Source organism: Silene latifolia, chromosome 1 (genome assembly GCF_048544455.1).
Source record: "Silene latifolia isolate original U9 population chromosome 1, ASM4854445v1, whole genome shotgun sequence".
Lineage (NCBI taxonomy): Eukaryota > Viridiplantae > Streptophyta > Magnoliopsida > Caryophyllales > Caryophyllaceae > Silene > Silene latifolia.
Genome location: NC_133526.1, coordinates 194,693,048 through 194,709,958, shown reverse-complemented (window position 1 = coordinate 194,709,958; position 16,911 = coordinate 194,693,048). Strand labels below are relative to the sequence as shown.

Genomic DNA, 16,911 nt, shown 5'->3' with positions numbered 1-16,911 from the left:
TATTACCCTGGTGTGTCCATGGTTCTTGTATATGGCGAGGTTATGGAGGTCATGTGCCATCCAGATTCGAGGTTGGTGATAATCTTTTCGAGTCATCGTCATTGCAGTCGTAGCTGTTGGGCTGGCTCTTCCCGTGTTTTCGAAGTTGGCCAAATCGAAATACGACCCAAAGGCGTTGGAAACAAGTTTCTTGTAGAAATTGTCCCTAAATGAGACATTAATCAATGATTTAATAATAATTCGCGCTACTAGTTGTCGGTTCTATACTTCTATTCAATCATTTGAACTTAAAGTATGCTTTATAGAATAGCTCTCGATCTTGATGCATTATATTGTCGGGCAATACTCGTGATATGGGCTTAATATGTACTTCTAGTTATGTACCAATAAGACTATTACATAGTAGTATAGTACTACTATATACAACCTCTCTTTTATATTATGTGTACTCGGAGAATCCGGAGTCCGTAGGCCCTGTTCTTTTGGACTGAAACTTATCTGATCTGAACTGAATTGAACTTATAGGATCTGAACTGAATTTATTGGATCTGAATCGAATCAACTTATAGGATCTCGAATCAATCGAATCAATTTATAGGATCTCGAATCGAATCAACTTATAGGATCTCGAATCAACTTATAAGATTTGAATCGAATCAATCAACTTATAGGATCTCGAATCGAACTTATAAGATCTCGAATCAATCAACTTATAGGATCTCGAATCGAATCAACTTATAGAATCTAAACTGAACTTATAGGATCTGAACTGAACTGAACTTATAGGATCTGAAGTGAACTTATATTAAGTGACTTTAAGTCCAAAAGAACAGGGCCATAGTCCCTTTCGTAATTCAAATATTGTCTTAGTCGATAGTTTACATTTTTTGGTGGACATGTTCTGTGAGGTGAACAATAAATTTACAATTTTTAACCCACTTGTATGTGCATGAAAAGTCAATCTAAAAACTACCAAAAAAAATATATGAAAATAATGAAGATGGAACGCAAAACCAATAAAAAAAATAATGATGTCAGCTAAAATTTTTGTTCATTTAGAGCTAAAACTCACTTTTTTTGTTGCTGAAAAATGAGGCCATTACAATATTGAGAGATTTACATCCGTGACATAATCTCATCGTCTTAACCACTCGACCTCTTCCAAAGGCCATATAAGTTGATAATTAGAATATTCAGCTTGAAGTGTAAAGCAGTGGTGCTATTTTCCTTGGGAAAAATTTGTCGGCAGCATTCTGAAAGCATACATTATACACTAAATTATTCAATGTGTGCAAACTGCATATAGATTGACTGATGAACGTGTTAAATATAATAATACCCCAAAAAGTCGTCATTATATTTTCCATTTTATTTGTAAACGGAGTTTTTATTTATTTATTTATAACTATGTGGTTAATTATGAGCTTAGTTACGTAAAAGATTCTACAAACCCAATCATTTAACAATCTTCTCACTTTTGCTCCCTTTTCCCTTCTTTTAATTCCCAAAACCAATCGACTTGCTTTTTGTAATTGGAAAATGGGACCTAGTTTAATTAAAAAAGATAGATAAATAAATAAGCACCAAGAACTACACATAAAAGAGTACGAAATAAGTGATTTTAATAGCGGGGTAATATATTTTTATAGGCGAGTTATATACCCTTTGTTCCTTGTACTCCTTTCGTCTTGATTATTTATCCTATTTCATTTTGGGGTGTTTCAGTCAATTATGTCCTTTTATTTTTAAAAAGAATTTGATGAACAATTTGATTATTTAAACTCAATTTGGTCAATCTGTCATTTAGTAATTGACCCCCTCGTCCTTTCTTGATCTTTATGTCAAAATAAAAGGACAACAATTAACCGGGACGGAGATAATACTTTTTAGTGATTTTGGTTTGGGTGGGCAGTGGGCTTAATATAGTGCAGACAAAGACAACTCAACTTCAAGCCCGAGTAGTGAAGACATGACAACAACGACATCTTTTTCCTGGGCCTACTTTGATAATATGGTCATTTTTAGTGGTGGATCTACGGGGTTAGTGGAGGCGCTCGTTTTTGCTGGCGATCCAAAATTTAAAAGGCTTTAATTAAAAAATTTCAACTTTTTTAAGCCCCCCTTAAACCATTACTCGTTCATCTTCTCCTGAGATTTTTCGCTCATGTTAGGATTAATAATTCATGACTCTGCCACTGTTCAACTCATGCTCGGCTCGGTTCAAACTTAGTCCAAAGCTCTAGCCGGTACACATGCCTAGAACTGAACTGAAAGCAAAATGAAATGTCAAAAGATAAATTGTTCCGTAAAATGATTTTCCAATAAAACATCATAAAACCGCCTATAAAAATACAATGATGCTTTTAATGCAAAACATAATAGTAGATGAAAATCATTTTCAATAGAATTATAGAATTATTTAAGTAAAATGAAAGTCCGTATTTGATTTGGCATGAAACATGCAAGATCGTGAATAGTGGATCTTGGTAGAAGTTGTTAATGGAGCGTACCTATGATTAATGAGTACAATTATGCATTGTACGTTAAGGTACTAGCTCTACATTACCTAGCTCATCAACCTAAACGAGAAGACGCTATTTATTACTCGTTTTTGAGAGATCACAAATCTTGTGACGAAAAATATCCGTTATAAATGTGAATTTGTGATTTTCCTATACCCGCCTACAATTTTTGTTTAAATATTTGTTCCGGGTGTAATTCCAGAGCAGATATTCGTTACCACTCGTAGCTTGTAGGATGTCGTCTTTGGTTGAATCCTTCTTTCCTTAATTGTTCCTCTCGGCCTCTCCTGCAACAATGGACGAACTGAGGGCTTGGCTTTGTGCCAAGCGTACTCACTCCGACGCTCAAGTCAGTAAACTTAAGGGATAAGTTGTTACTTGCGAAATGTATATTGTAGAGAGATAAGGAAGATAATACCAGATGAATAGTGTTTCTTAGGTTAAGTTGTGGATCCTTTCCTCAATGAAGGTTGAGGAGTATTTATAGACTTTCACCTTTTGTCACGTAGCGGCCAAGTGGCTAGCAGGTGGAAAGACTGATCTACCCCTCGGCCGAGGGACCTATGGCAGGCCGGCGGGCCCTGTTGACTCACCGCCGAGGGTTCTTGGATATGAGTACGCGGGTATGTGCCCCGGCTGGCAAGTTGCCGTGCCGAGACCAGTGTGACAGCCGATGGGTCGCAGACGGCTAGGGCCGTCTAAGCCGTTGACTTGTTTGTGGATATCTTTGACCTTGCTCAATATGTTGACTTGGTCAGCGGTGCAGAATATGCCCCATCAATTTGCCCCCAGCGTAGTCTATGCCGTGGTATGGGCTCCGATGTACGTTTGAGCGTATATTCTGCGCAAGTAATTTGTAAAAAATTTTCTGCATCGGCTTCTTCTGAGGCGGCCTCTCTTACCTCGGCCTGGTCTTTCTTAGGCCGTACCATATCCCCCCTCCACATGGATGCGCAAAGGGCATCCGATGTGGAAAAGAAAGTGACGCTGGCCGAGACCAGGGTTGAGAGTGCCGGTTGTTTTTGATTGCCCCCGGCCGGCGCTAATTAGCTTGGTTGATCATGTGGCCGGCGGAGAACAGATGCTTGGGAATTTGTTGAGGAAGGTGAATAGGCGGAGAGATACGAACGGGCGTGTTGAAGACGCTTGGTCACTGTTGCATCGATTGACGTTCAACTGTTGCAACGATTGACATCCCGTGGTTGCATGTCCGACACGTGTCTGCACGCTGATTGGTTGACGCTTCATGGGCTTTTCTCTGATTGGTCCTTCTTTATGGGCTTTTCCCTATAAATAGGGCAGTTATCCCGTGAAATTGGCCACCAATTTCATTCTCCAAAATTTTTCTTCTCTCTAAACTTTCAAGGGCTTCTTTGTCTTCTAATTTTCAGAGTTGCTACTCCGGCGAGTGTTTTTGTTCAAGGTAAATAAATAAATTTCTTCACTTTTCATTTTGTTAAATAATTATTGCTATTATATCTTCTGCTGACGCCGGGACTAGCACTTCTGCGCCGGAGGGTTCCCCGTCGCGTCTTGATGGGGAGGGGATACTAGACGCCATCCCGATAAGGTTTGGGGGCCCTAGGTCTCCTTCTCCCGTAGTCGATCCACCAATTTTGGAGGTGTGGGAGGATGAGGATGACGATACTGATGAGGATGAGAAGACTCCTTCTAGTGATGAGAGGCTGTCTATCCCGGATCATGGCGAGGCCTGCACGACTGGTCTTGACCGTGCTTGGTCCCATAAGTTCGCCAGTTGTTCCGGCGAGACATTTTTCGGAGGCCATTTCTCCTTCGGTGAGGGGTACAAGATCGTTATCCCTAAGGAGGGTCAGGCGGTCTGTTGCCCTCCACCGGGTCACACCGGCGTGTACATCGTGCACTGGAGTATGGGCTGCGGTTTCCTCTGAATAAATACGTCATGGCCATCATCAAAGCTATGAACGTCGCTGTGGCCCAACTGCATCCGCTGGCCATGAGGACGATAGTTGGCTTTGTGTGGCTTTGTCTTTTTAGGGGGGAGATCCCGACAGTCAACTTATTCCGCCGCCTTCATCATCTACGGTCATCAATCGCTGGTAAAGTGGGTTGGTATAGCGTGCAGGCGGAGCAAGGCTTCGTCTCCGTGTCCAAACTTACTTCTTGCAAGGACTGGCAACGGCGATAGGTGTACGTTCAAGTGCCGGAGGACTACCCACTGCCTCGGTCTTTCCAGAGCCCTGTTTACTTGCGGTGTGAGAACCGGGAAGAGTATGAGGAGTGTACCTCCCGGGGTAAAGTTAAAATGGACGCTTCGATGGTCCCTCTTACTGAGGATGAGAAGCGGGCGATGCAGCTATTTGATGCTGAGAAGGGATGGCTGCCCCCGACTCAGATTATTCTTCAGGATGAGTCGCTCAGCCACGTCGGCCTCATACCGCCCTCGGCCCGGGGTGAGTGGGGTCGGTGTGAGGCCCATCTTTGCCTGTTATGCTCTTGTTTCAGAGCATTGTTTTACTTCTTTTATGTAACCTTTGTTTGATTTCTTGCAGACCGGTTTGGCCAGGATCTGTCTGAGAGGACCTTGCAGAGGTTAGGGCTTGACAAGGACAGGAAGGTCGTTAAACAGCATCCTACGGCTGACTTGCGTGATCGTAGACCGTCTCCCAACGATCTCATGGATAAGCAAATGAAGTCACCGGATCCGGCGGCGGCCCGAGCAAGGGTTCTCGGGCGTGCCAAAGAGAACAAAGAAGGCGGCGTCCGAGGTTGGCGGCGGCGTACGTGCCGCTCTCCTCTTCGACCCCAGGTGGTTCGAGCCTGTGGAGGTCATCGAAATCACTGATGGGGCGGTGACCGTTGCTAAGGCCCTTTCTTCTCCGAAGAAGAGAAAAGAGCCTCCGTCTGCTTCCATCGTTGCCGGGGAGAAGACTGACTCAGCCGGCCCTCGAACGAAGAGGGTCCAGACTGGTACGGATCTAACTTGTGGTTCGGATTTAGCTGGTTCGTTGGACATCCCAGATGACCGGCTTTCTGATGTGTCAATGCATGGTGACATGGATGCTCTGTGTAAATTTTTGTAGATCCTCCTTCGGCAGCCGCCGTTCTCACTGAACGGCAATTAGGGAAGCAGCCTGAGAAGGCTATTGAGAAGGCGGGTGACAGAAATGTCATCGTTGACTCCTCAGCTCAGAAGATTCCTCCCTCCGAGCTTGTGGCAGAGGGTGTGAAGTTATATAAGAGGCTGGCCAAGTGGACCCAACAAGCCGGCTCCTACATCTTGGAGCAGGAGAAGACCATGGGCCAAGCTGCGCCACTGATCGCAAAGCTTAAACTTGACCTCTCTGCCGCAAAGGGGGAAGCCGGGAAGGCTAAGCTGGATCTCATTGCTGCCAAGAAGCGCGTGGAGGAAACTGAGAAGCTGCTAGGGGCCGAGAGGGCCAAAGTTGAGGAAGCTGATGCCGCCACTGCCAAGATGATGGAGGAGCGGGACAGGTACAAGGGTGCTTATGACGCCGTGGTTGCCAAGGGGGAAAAGTGGAAGGATCTGTTCCATAACCAGGCGGAGGCGCTCAGGGACGCGCAAGCTGCCCTTGCTCAAAAGGAGAAGGATATTGAAATGCTTCAAGATGATCTTCTCCCCAAAATGTGCGCCTAATTCCGGGACCAGGCTGAGGAGGCGACCAGGGAGGCAATCAAAAGACTCGTCCCCGAGGGCTCTTTCCCGTGGGATAAATTTGACCAGCTTCTGGACGAGATGGCTGATGCTGCGGAGGCAGCGGCTGCAGAGAAGGCGGAGGCGGCGAAGGCGGCTCAGATAGCTGAGGCCAAGGCGGCCTATGATGCAAAGGTGAAGGAGGGTGACAGGCTAAAGACACTTGAAAATGTCGGGCCCTCTTCTGAGCCGGCCACCGAAGATGCTGCTGCTGCTGATGGAGGGCAGCAACAGGCATAGGGAGACGGGCGGTCGTCACCAGACTCACCCGACGTCTCGGATAGCTTTAGCTGTTCGGGGGCCAATTATTGAGCCTTCTCTCCCTGCCATCTTTTGGCGCTTCAAATCCTAAGTCTGTAACCTTTTGTTTTTTTTGTTTCCTAGCTTTTTGTAAAGCTTTGGTAGGTAGAGTTTAGGCTATCCTTAAGGGGACGGCCGTCGTCTGTACTCTCCTTGCAATTATTTTCAATAAAGTTTTATCTTTTTGGTCCTCGGCTTGGCCGGGACTTTGATCACGAACCTTTACTTATCTTCTTGCGTTATTAATTGAGTGCCTTCGTTTTTACCGTCGGCATGGCCGAGTCAGTTAGAATGCGTATCTCAACTGCGTAACGTCTTTAGCATTTCTTCTAGCGTATCGGTCATTGTATCCCCGTCGCTCTCGGCTAAGGCCGAGGTAATCGGGGTTATGGCTCGATATCAATTCTTCTAGCGTATCGGTCATTGTATCCCCGTCGCTCTCGGCTAAGGCCGAGGTAATCGGGGTTATGGCTCGATAGCAATTCTTCTAGCGTATCGGTCATTGTATCCCCGTCGCTCTCGGCTAAGGCCGAGGTAATCGGAGTTATGGCTCGATAGCAATTCTTCTAGCGTATCGGTCATTGTATCCCCGTCGCTCTCGGCTAAGGCCGAGGTAATCGGGGTTATGGCTCGATAGCAATTCTTCTAGCGTATCGGTCATTGTATCCCGTCGCTCTCGGCTAAGGCCGAGGTAATCGGGGTTATGGCTCGATAGCAATTCTTCTAGCGTATCGGTCATTGTATCCCCGTCGCTCTCGGCTAAGGCCGAGGTAATCGGGGTTATGGCTCGATAGCAATTCTTCTCTTTGAGTGCCCGCCTGGGGGCAATTTGTGGAGGGGACAAACACTTCGATGGAAAACTTGGGTGATTCATTCGTTTGTTATGATCGTGCGTTGGGGTGTCCACAATGGGTTTGGACACCTCCGCCGCTATACAAAGTATTTTCTCAAGTTATCGGTGTTCCAATGGCTCATCAAAGGCACACCTCCCATGTCCCGTCGGCCCGGTATGTACCGGCCTCATCTCTTCGACCACTTTGTAGGGACCCTCCCGGTTGGCCGTCGCTTTACCATGAATATTTCCTTTGTTGGTGGCAGCCGACTTCCTTAGGACTAGGTCTCCCACTTTTAAGTCCCTTTTGTGGACTATTCGGTTGTAGGCTCTTTTCATCCGGTTTTGATATACGGCCAAGTTGAGGCGTGTCTTGTATCTCGGCTTTCTTCGACCAGTGTCTAGGGAGGCTTTCATGCCTTCCTCGTTTTCAACCGGCTAAAGGTAGCCGTTTCAATGTTGGCACCGTCGCTTCAATTGGTAGGACGCCGGAACCGTAGACTAGGTGAAAGGGGGTGTACCCCGTTGCTTCTTTCTCCGTGGTCCGAAGGGACCACAGGACGCCGGGTAGTTCATCGGCACACCTTCCCTTAAGGTCTTCAACTGTCTTCTTCAAACCGTTGAGGATTATTTTGTTGGCCGCCTCCGCCGCCCGTTGCTCGTGGGTGGCGGACGGAGGAGTACGCAAACTTGATGCCAAGCTCTTCTAACCAGCTTCATTATCGGTCGCTCCAAAACTCTCGGCCGTGGTCAAATACCATAACTTGGGGTAACCCGAAGCGAGTTATAACATTTTCCCAGATTACCTTTCGACGGCCGCCGTGGTTTTCGCCGGGTCTGCTACGCTTCAACCCATTTGGTGAAGTAATCAACGGCGACGATTAAGAACTTTCTTCCTCCGGAGGCCGTTGGGAACGGCCCTAGCATGTTCATCCCCCACTGTGCGAAAGGAAGGGGACTAAGCACCGGTTGTAGGTCCCTGGAGGGAGCGTGTATCACCGGGGCATGCATCCGATGGCCGTTCGCACTTCTTGGTCTTTGTTCTTGAATCTTGAAGCATGGTGGGCCAGAAGTAGCCAGCTCGGAGAGCTTTGTGGGCTAGTGTTCTCGCCCCCATGTGGTGTCCACAGATGCCTTCGTGAATCTCTGTCAGTATCAGTTCTGCGTCGGCTGGACCGACACACTTCAAGAGTGGTCTTATTACGGATCTTCCGTACGCTTCCCCTTCGAACACCAAGTACCTAGCGGCGATCCTTTTTATTTTGGCCGAGGGATTGCGGTCCTCCGGCAATTCACCTGTAAGTTTGTACTTCATTATCGGAGTCATCCACGTTGTCTCGGTCTCTATGTTGCCCACCATGCCGACGGTCTCAGTGATGCTCTTCGCATTCTTGATATCTACCAGCACGGTTCGGCTGACGTTCTTGATGGTTGAGCTGGCAAGTTTGGAGAGAGCGTCGGCCCGGTTGTTCTCGGATCTGGGAATGCATTGGATTTGGAAAGATTTCAATTTCGCTATGTCGGCCTTTACCCTCTCTAGGTACCTTACCATTCCGTCGTCCCGAGCCTCAAACTCCCCTCTGATTTGGTTAGTAATCAACAGTGAGTCTGTCATCAACACAATGTGTTCTGCTCCGGCAGCCCTAGCTAGCTCGACTCCGGTTATCACCGCCTCGTATTCGGATTCGTTGTTCGAGGCCGAGAAGGTGAATTTCAAGGCGTACTCAAACTCGTCTCCGTTTGGGCTGATGATAAGGATGCCGGCTCCTGAGCTGTTCGTCGTGGAGGGGCCGTTAGTGTGTATCTCCCATACGCCGGGATCCTTCTCGTTCTTCGAGACGAGTTTATGTGCTTCCCCCCGGTCCGAGACGTATATCAATGTCAGGGCCCGTATGGATATCACAGCGTCGATTTCGCTCAAAGTGACCCGACCTATGAGAACGTTGTAGGGAGACGTGCCGTCGATGACTACGAATTCGGACATAACATTCTTGGCGCACCTCCCCCGCCGAACCTCACCGCAACTGACCGACCCTGGGGGTACCGGACCGGCCCGAAAAGTCGTACAACGGGTTGGTGCGGGGGCTCAAATCTTCAACCCTCGGGACCGAGGCCGAGAAAGCATTCTCTGTATATAATGTTCGTGTAGGCGCCGTGTCAATCGTGCACCTCTTCACCAAGTGGTTGGCTATGTCCGGGTGGGACTGTAAGTGGGTCGCTGTGAAGAGCGATGACTCCCTCGTAGTCCTCCTGCCCGATGGTCATATCGGGGATGTTGGGAGCGGGGGTGGCTGTGTTGGGCACAAAGTTGATGGCCTGATATGGTTCATTCAGGTGCCGTTTGTGCCCATGAGCGGACCCATCGTTCCCGTTGCCCCTGATGACAACATATATTACTCCTATCCGTTCAAAGACGGACTTGCTATTTGACCCGCCGGCATCTGGTTTTTGGCCTCCGGCAACATATTTGCCGAGGCTCCCCTTCCGGATCAGTTCTTCAATGGCATTCTTCAGATGTCGGCAGTCGTTGGTTAAGTGTCCGGTGTGGCCGTGGTACTCACAGTACTGGCTCGTGTCACCGTCACTCCTCGGCCTAGGGGGTCTTTCCCACTTCTGGCCCTCGTTCTTGCTCAAAGCGAAGACCTCGGCGGCCGATACGACTTGGGGGGTGTGATCATCGTACCGTTTTCTGTAGTACGTTCCCGAACTCCCCCCGGCATCTGCCGAGTTCTGTTTCCTGGCAGACTTGTCCGACCGTGACCTATTATTCTCACGGCGTCTTTCATCGGACCGTGACCCGTTGTTGTCACGGCGTCTTTCATCCGGGTTGTCCTCCCGGCGGCTCTTCTTTTCTGAGTGCTCGGCCTCGCTAGGGCCTACCCAGGTCTTGTGATAGTCCTCCACCTTGATGGCCTGGTCGGCCATCTTCCTGGCGGCATCCAAGCTCAGGCCTCCGCACTTGATGAGCTCATTTTTTAAGTCTCCCCTTGGGAGGCCCTTCATCAGCGCGAAGGCCGCCAGTTCGGGATTAATTTCTCGAATCTGCTGGACCTTTCCATCGAACCTCTTCACATAGCTTCGTAGAGACTCGCCCCCCTCCTGTTTGATAGTTAGGAGGTCCGATGTCTCCACGGCCCTTCTCTTGTTGCAAGAGTACTGGGCTAGAAAGGCGTCCCTTAGGTCGGCGTAATAGTATACCGAGCCGTCGGGAAGCCCCTTGTACCAACTTTGAGCCATCCCATGCAAAGTTGTTGGGAAAACTCGGCACCAGACCTCATTGGGCTGCTCCCATACCGACATGTAAGACTCGAAAGCCTCGGCGTGGTCGGCTGGATCACTCTCTCCCTTGTATGACAAGGGTGGCAACTTGAGCTTAGTTGGCACCTGGACTTCTAGGACGTAGGCGTTGAGGGGCTGTCTGACCACGTGTCGAACGACACGTGGCGATCGGCTCCTCGCATTCCTAATCCGGCTCCTCTCCTCGTAGCGGGAAGGACTCCTTCTTCGACTTGGACTTCTTCTCCAACTCTGCTGAGTCGGACTCCTCTGGCTCCTTTGGGGTAAGCCTCGTTCGCGCTGCGGGGACGCTGTCCTCCCATGAGTACGGGAAGGACTTAGGTCTACCACGCCCACTTTGGGCTCCCCCGGCGACTTGACTTGGTCAGCTTCTCCTAGTGCTCCATTCAAATTTCTCGGAGTCACATTTCGGGCCCTGGTCTCCTGGACGGTTTCCGCCGCTCTTGTCGGCGTGACAGTGTGAGCAGGCGTATTACTAATTAGGTCCAGGAGCATTTTCGGTTTGCTACGTCAACCACATGTCCCATGATGGTGACTGGTTGGTCGGGCAATGGCGTGTCACTGGTATTATCGGCATCCCGAACTCCGGTTGGATTACTCCGCCGGTGGAGGGCTGCACGACTCCAGAATTGTTGAAGGTATCATCTTGGTAGAATGCGGTTTCGTCGGTCACGACTGCGTCTTGTTGTTTTGACATCTTAGCTTTTTGGTGGGTTTTTTTTTTGTTGTTTTTTTTTGTTTGGGAATGAATGTGACTAGCTTCTAGTAGCGATTCCCCACAGACGGCGCCAATTGTTCCGGGTGTAATTCCAGAGCAGATATTCGTTACCACTCGTAGCTTGTAGGATGTCGTCTTTGGTTGAATCCTTCTTTCCTTAATTGTTCCTCTCGGCCTCTCCTGCAACAATGGACGAACTGAGGGCTTGGCTTTGTGCCAAGCGTACTCACTCCGACGCTCAAGTCAGTAAACTTAAGGGATAAGTTGTTACTTGGCAGAATGTATATTGTAGAGAGATAAGGAAGATAATACCAGATGAATAGTGTTTCTTAGGTTAAGTTGTGGATCCTTTCCTCAATGAAGGTTGAGGAGTATTTATAGACTTTCACCTTTTGTCACGTAGTGGCCAAGTGGCCAAGTGGCTAGCAGGTGGAAAGACTGATCTACCCCTCGGTCGAGGGACCTATGGCAGGCCGGCGGGCCCTGTTGACTCACCGCCGAGGGTTCTTGGATATGAGTACGCGGGTATGTGCCCCTACCCGGCAAGTTGCCGTCCGAGACCCGTGTGACAGCCGATGGGTCCGACGGCTAGGGTTTGTCTAAGCCGTTGACTTGCTGTGGATATCTTTGACCTTGCTCAATATGTTGACTTGGTCAGCGGTGCAGAATATGCCCCATCAATATTATTTTCTCCGTATTAATAAAGGTAACCGCTCCATTTAATTATATACGTTTCCTTATATCGATCGACAAGAGTCATTGGCCTACGAGAAGGGCACCGTCCTAAATTGGCCTTACTCGTGATCATACTCGATCCTAAAAATTACAACCTAAAATTTACCCGAAAGCCTTCAAATTCAACCAAACTAAATCAGAAAAACCCCATACATCACAAGACGATTCTAACTTGCTATCTTTAAACAAAAATGTATAGTTAGAAACCGAATTAACTCAAAACAACTTCGACTAAAGATCACCCAACTAAACTCAAAGGTTTAATTAAAGCGTACTCAAAATTACACAAAGCAACCTAAGAGTTCTAAATTTATCCTTAAAAATAAAGGAATAATGTAGTATAAAGCCGAGAGTAAATGAACCCAAAGTGATCTTATTCCGTTAATTCATCACTCTATAGAAGCTAAAATAAAAAAAGATAAGTATATAAAACATAAAAGAGATTGTTCATAACATCGCTCTTTTAATCCTTACCTAAACCCAACCCAAATAAGACATTCATTCACCTCGTGACTCATAAGTCATTTTAGTCAACTATAAACTCCCCAAAACCCACTTGCAAATTATTACCAAACCCATATCTCACCACATTCTATCCCCAAGTAATTAGTCAACTATCTATATATAAACGGTTTTTCTAACATATGTCCTGATAAACTATTAGTAGCTCGAGCTCGAAGTCATTTCATTTCATTCATCCCTGTTATTGTCCCCACTTCCAGACTGTCTATACCTTCAATTCCTTCCTCCATTATTCTCACATTCCTCTCTTCTTCTCCACCGTCACAGACCAATCACATCTCGCCACGTCACCCTCAACCGACACTCCACCCAACTAACAAAAATATAAAAACTACTACAAACTAACAAGTTTATTCTCAGTTGTAGAAAAGTCATGGGTGTTCCTCACATCTATGGCTTCTTCTTCTTCGTCTTCATCTTCTTTTCGAATATCTTCTTTTCTTCTGCATTGACGGCTACGGCTACTTCGAGTCAAATCAATTCTAACTCGGTTTTGGTCGCGCTGTTGGACTCGCATTATACCGAGTTAGCAGAGTTAGTTGAGAAAGCGCTTCTGTTACACCAGCTTGAGCTTGTTGTTGGTAAGTCGAATATCACGATTTTCGCTCCGAATAATGACGCATTGGAGAAGGGTTTGGACGCGGAGTTCAAGCGGTTTTTACTTGAGCCCGGGAATTTGAGGTCGTTGCAGACGTTGCTGCTTTACCACGTGCTGCCGGGCCAAGTCGACTCGGTGACATTACCGAGTGGCCGTCACCATGCCACCCTGTCGAAGGACAGGGTGGAGATGAGTCGACTCGGACCGATGGTCGTCCGGCCTAACGATGTCGTTAGGCCGGACGGTGTAATTCACGGGATAGAGCGGGTGTTGATTCCGCGGTCTGTCCAAGAGGACTTTAACCGCAGACGCAACCTCCGCTCTATCTCCGCGGTGCTCCCAGAGGGAGCACCTGTGGTGGACCCGAGGACAAACAAACTCGTAAAAAGAAAAAATAATAACAAATTGTCCTCGGGTCCACCACCTCCACCAGGGTCCGAGCCGACATTGTCTATCTATCAGGCAATGTCGCATGGTCCGTCAATGGCCCCGGCTCCAGCTCCGGGGCCAGGCGGTCCCCACCACCACTTCGACGGTGAATCTCAGGTGAAAGACTTCATCCACACGCTCCTTCATTACGGCGGTTACAACGAACTGGCTGACATTTTAGTTAACCTCACCTCGCTCGCAACCGAGATGGGGAAACTAGTCTCGGAAGGGTACGTAATTACGGTTTTAGCCCCGAATGACGAGGCTATGTCGAAGCTGACTACGGACCAGTTATCCGAACCTGGAGCTCCGGAGCAAATAGTGTATTACCATGTCATTCCTGAGTACCAAACCGAGGAGAGTATGTATAATGCTGTTCGTAGGTTCGGAAAGGTTAAGTACGATACGTTGAGGTTGCCTCATAAGGTTGCGGCCGAGGAAGCAGACGGGTCGGTTCGGTTTGGGTCGGGTGACGGGTCGGCGTATTTGTTTGACCCGGATATTTATACGGATGGGAGAATATCCGTTCAAGGGATTGATGGAGTTTTGTTCCCTATTGAGGAAAAAAATGATGATGTTGATAGGGTTAAGAAAAATGTTCATCATGTTAAAGTTGTTCCTAAAGAAAGAAGAGGTATGTCTTTTAATTTTATGTTTTTGATTGTTTTTTAATCAGTTTTTACTAATTATTTTTATTTTTAATAGTGTCTAGTTTCTGTGTTTACGATTGATTAATCTAGTGTCATGTTATTTTTTGTTAATTAGTCGGGTTGTTAGAATTAGACAACTTAGACGTAGATGTCAGCTAGCTTAGCTGGTAAAGTCACGGGAATGTTACTCATGACCTGGAATCTAACCCTGTCATGGTAGTAGTTGATTTTAAAGTGATCGGAACTAAACTGAAGTCGAGTTTGGAATAGTCATTTCGGGTTTGGGTTGACAGTTGTACTTTGAAATAAAACACCATGTGAATGACAAAACTGGTTGATTATGATTTGACCCGAACGGTACTATTGTTGAGTTTCGATTCATTATTTCGGGTTGGTTCGACATTGGTAGAGAGAAAAGTGATGGGCATTTGGATCAAAAGGTTGTGGGATGTTTATGGAAAATGGGTTGAATTGTGATTTGAGAAAGTGAGTTGCTTTATGGACAAGGGACATGAGAAAATGTGTGTAATGAGAAGGGTATAGTGTGGTGGTTCTATAATTGTTTGTTCAACTCAATTATGGATTGATTGCTGTCTTTTAATTTTAAGCACTTCCAGAGTTTCGGAACATAATTTTTTGTTTAAGACGGATATATTCGTTTTAAACTTATAACAGGTAAAATGGGATAGATGAGATATAAACAAATGTCTCGGAACTAGCAAAAAGCTTGTCCAAACTCCGAACTATGCAAATGGAGAGTTATCACCCGTTTTATTCTTAAGACGGATATATCCGTCTTAAGAAACGACGACTGCATTGAAAATTAGGTGAAATTACAGTAGTATGGAATGATCATTTGTCAGTGTTATGTGTGTGAGGTATAATGATCTGTTACTTGGGGATGTAACCTGAGTCACACGTATACGAATAGTGGAGAATAGAGTTTGTTCTACTTAACCTTCTGCACATGTAATTGCATTGCTGAAAATTGGCAGTAAGATACTGACAAGTAGGTAGACGTACGCCATCAACACAATGCTGTTTGTCCATGTAGTAACTTTGTTGTCTTAGTTTATGATATTACTAAAATAGTACGCCATCAACACAATGTTGTTTGTCGATGTAGTAACTTTGTTGTCTTAGTTTATGATATTACTAAAATAAGTGTGTTTGACCAAATGAGTCAAATGTCATCTGTATAAAAACTATTTTTTACGGTTGTCAAAAAAAAAGTGTTAGGTAGTCCTTAGATTTATATTGTCATGGTATGAATTAGTCGAAACTCGAAACAATGTCGGATTGGAGAAGAAGAGTAACTACTTTTTCGGAATTGGAATATGATTGAATAAAGTAAAATGACCAGATAACGTGGTAGTTCTACTAGATTGCAATTTTGGTCACGTTCCGAGTATTAGTTAGAGTCGGGAGCTTTTGAGAAAATTGCAATTTTGGTCACGTTCCGAGTATTAGTTAGAGTCGGGAGCTTTTGAGACATTGAGGTTATGACGAAGTCAAGGTTATTGAGATCAGGCTAATCTTGCATTGATCGAATGGTGTCGATTCACGATTGTCATGTCGAAAATCACCCTTGTATTTGTTGCGTTGCCGGTGAAATCAATAGTCTTTTAGGTGCCAGGGTAAACATTGTCTATTACTTCGTATTTGGTACATGTTTTCATAACTTCTAAATAGACTTTTGTGATGATAAACAGCAAAACTACTCGAAACGACGTGCTGGATGCTAGGCTCCATGGGAAGGCACTTCAACGCTTGTCAATGAACAGATTCGAGTTCTCGGGCTGACAGTAGGCATCTCTGGAAACCAGAAGGTTAATACATTATATCCTCATTGGCTTTTCACAACCTTTTCACATATTGATATTCCAAGAAATTAATTTAATTATCCTCTGTTTCAATCATTTATTTATTTTTTATTAATTGTATAATGGGTCATTTACTTTGGTCTGAAGGATATATAAGTTGCCTTTTCCCCAACTCTGAAGTGCTCACACTTTTAAGGGAGTTGTTGGTGGAGATGGTGACATATTTCTTCATAGGAAAGGATCCAAGCTAAGAGATCTAACCTTCTAAAACAAACCTTGCATACTAAGCATAGAGCAGGATATCGAAACATGTCACGATTACACTCGGTTAGTATCGAGTTTCAGTTCCACCCGCTCACATAGAAACATGAGCTACATTGACCTCTAAATAGAAGGGTAGTTTAAATTACATGCATGTAAAAGCCGATAATTCTTTTCTCCACTAATAAAAACTCGTATTTTTGTGTACTTTTTTCTCTTTACTTTTTTTATTTCGCCGATAAAATTAAATTCTAAAAATATTGGTATCTCCATGCAGATGTACTATTCTTGGGGGAAATGGACAGCTTCAAATGATCACTACAATAATAGAGAAATGTTAATACACTTTTTTTTTTCCTTTTTATCTTTTTTTTGTTTTTAATAATTATTTTTTGGTGAGTAGAGGGATACTGCTGTATATGAATAATATTAAGCTATATTTTTGGTGGTGGGAAATTAATTTTGTGTGATGAATTAGAGAGTTGGTGGAGGGCAAATGTGTCATTTACATTCACCGAACTTTGTCCTAC

General features: G+C 45.7%; 1 protein-coding gene across 1 annotated transcript; it reads left to right on the top strand.

The window, feature by feature from the left end:
- Window positions 1-12,749: 12,749 nt before the first annotated feature.
- Window positions 12,750-16,841, top strand: LOC141614923 (fasciclin-like arabinogalactan protein 15). Its single transcript, XM_074433594.1, has 3 exons — window positions 12,750-14,281; window positions 16,010-16,126; window positions 16,659-16,841. The coding sequence occupies exons 1-2, from the start codon at window positions 12,994-12,996 to the stop codon at window positions 16,075-16,077; spliced, it is 1,356 nt and encodes a 451-aa protein (XP_074289695.1). The 5' UTR covers window positions 12,750-12,993; the 3' UTR covers window positions 16,078-16,126; window positions 16,659-16,841.
- The last annotated feature ends 70 nt before the right edge of the window (window positions 16,842-16,911 follow it).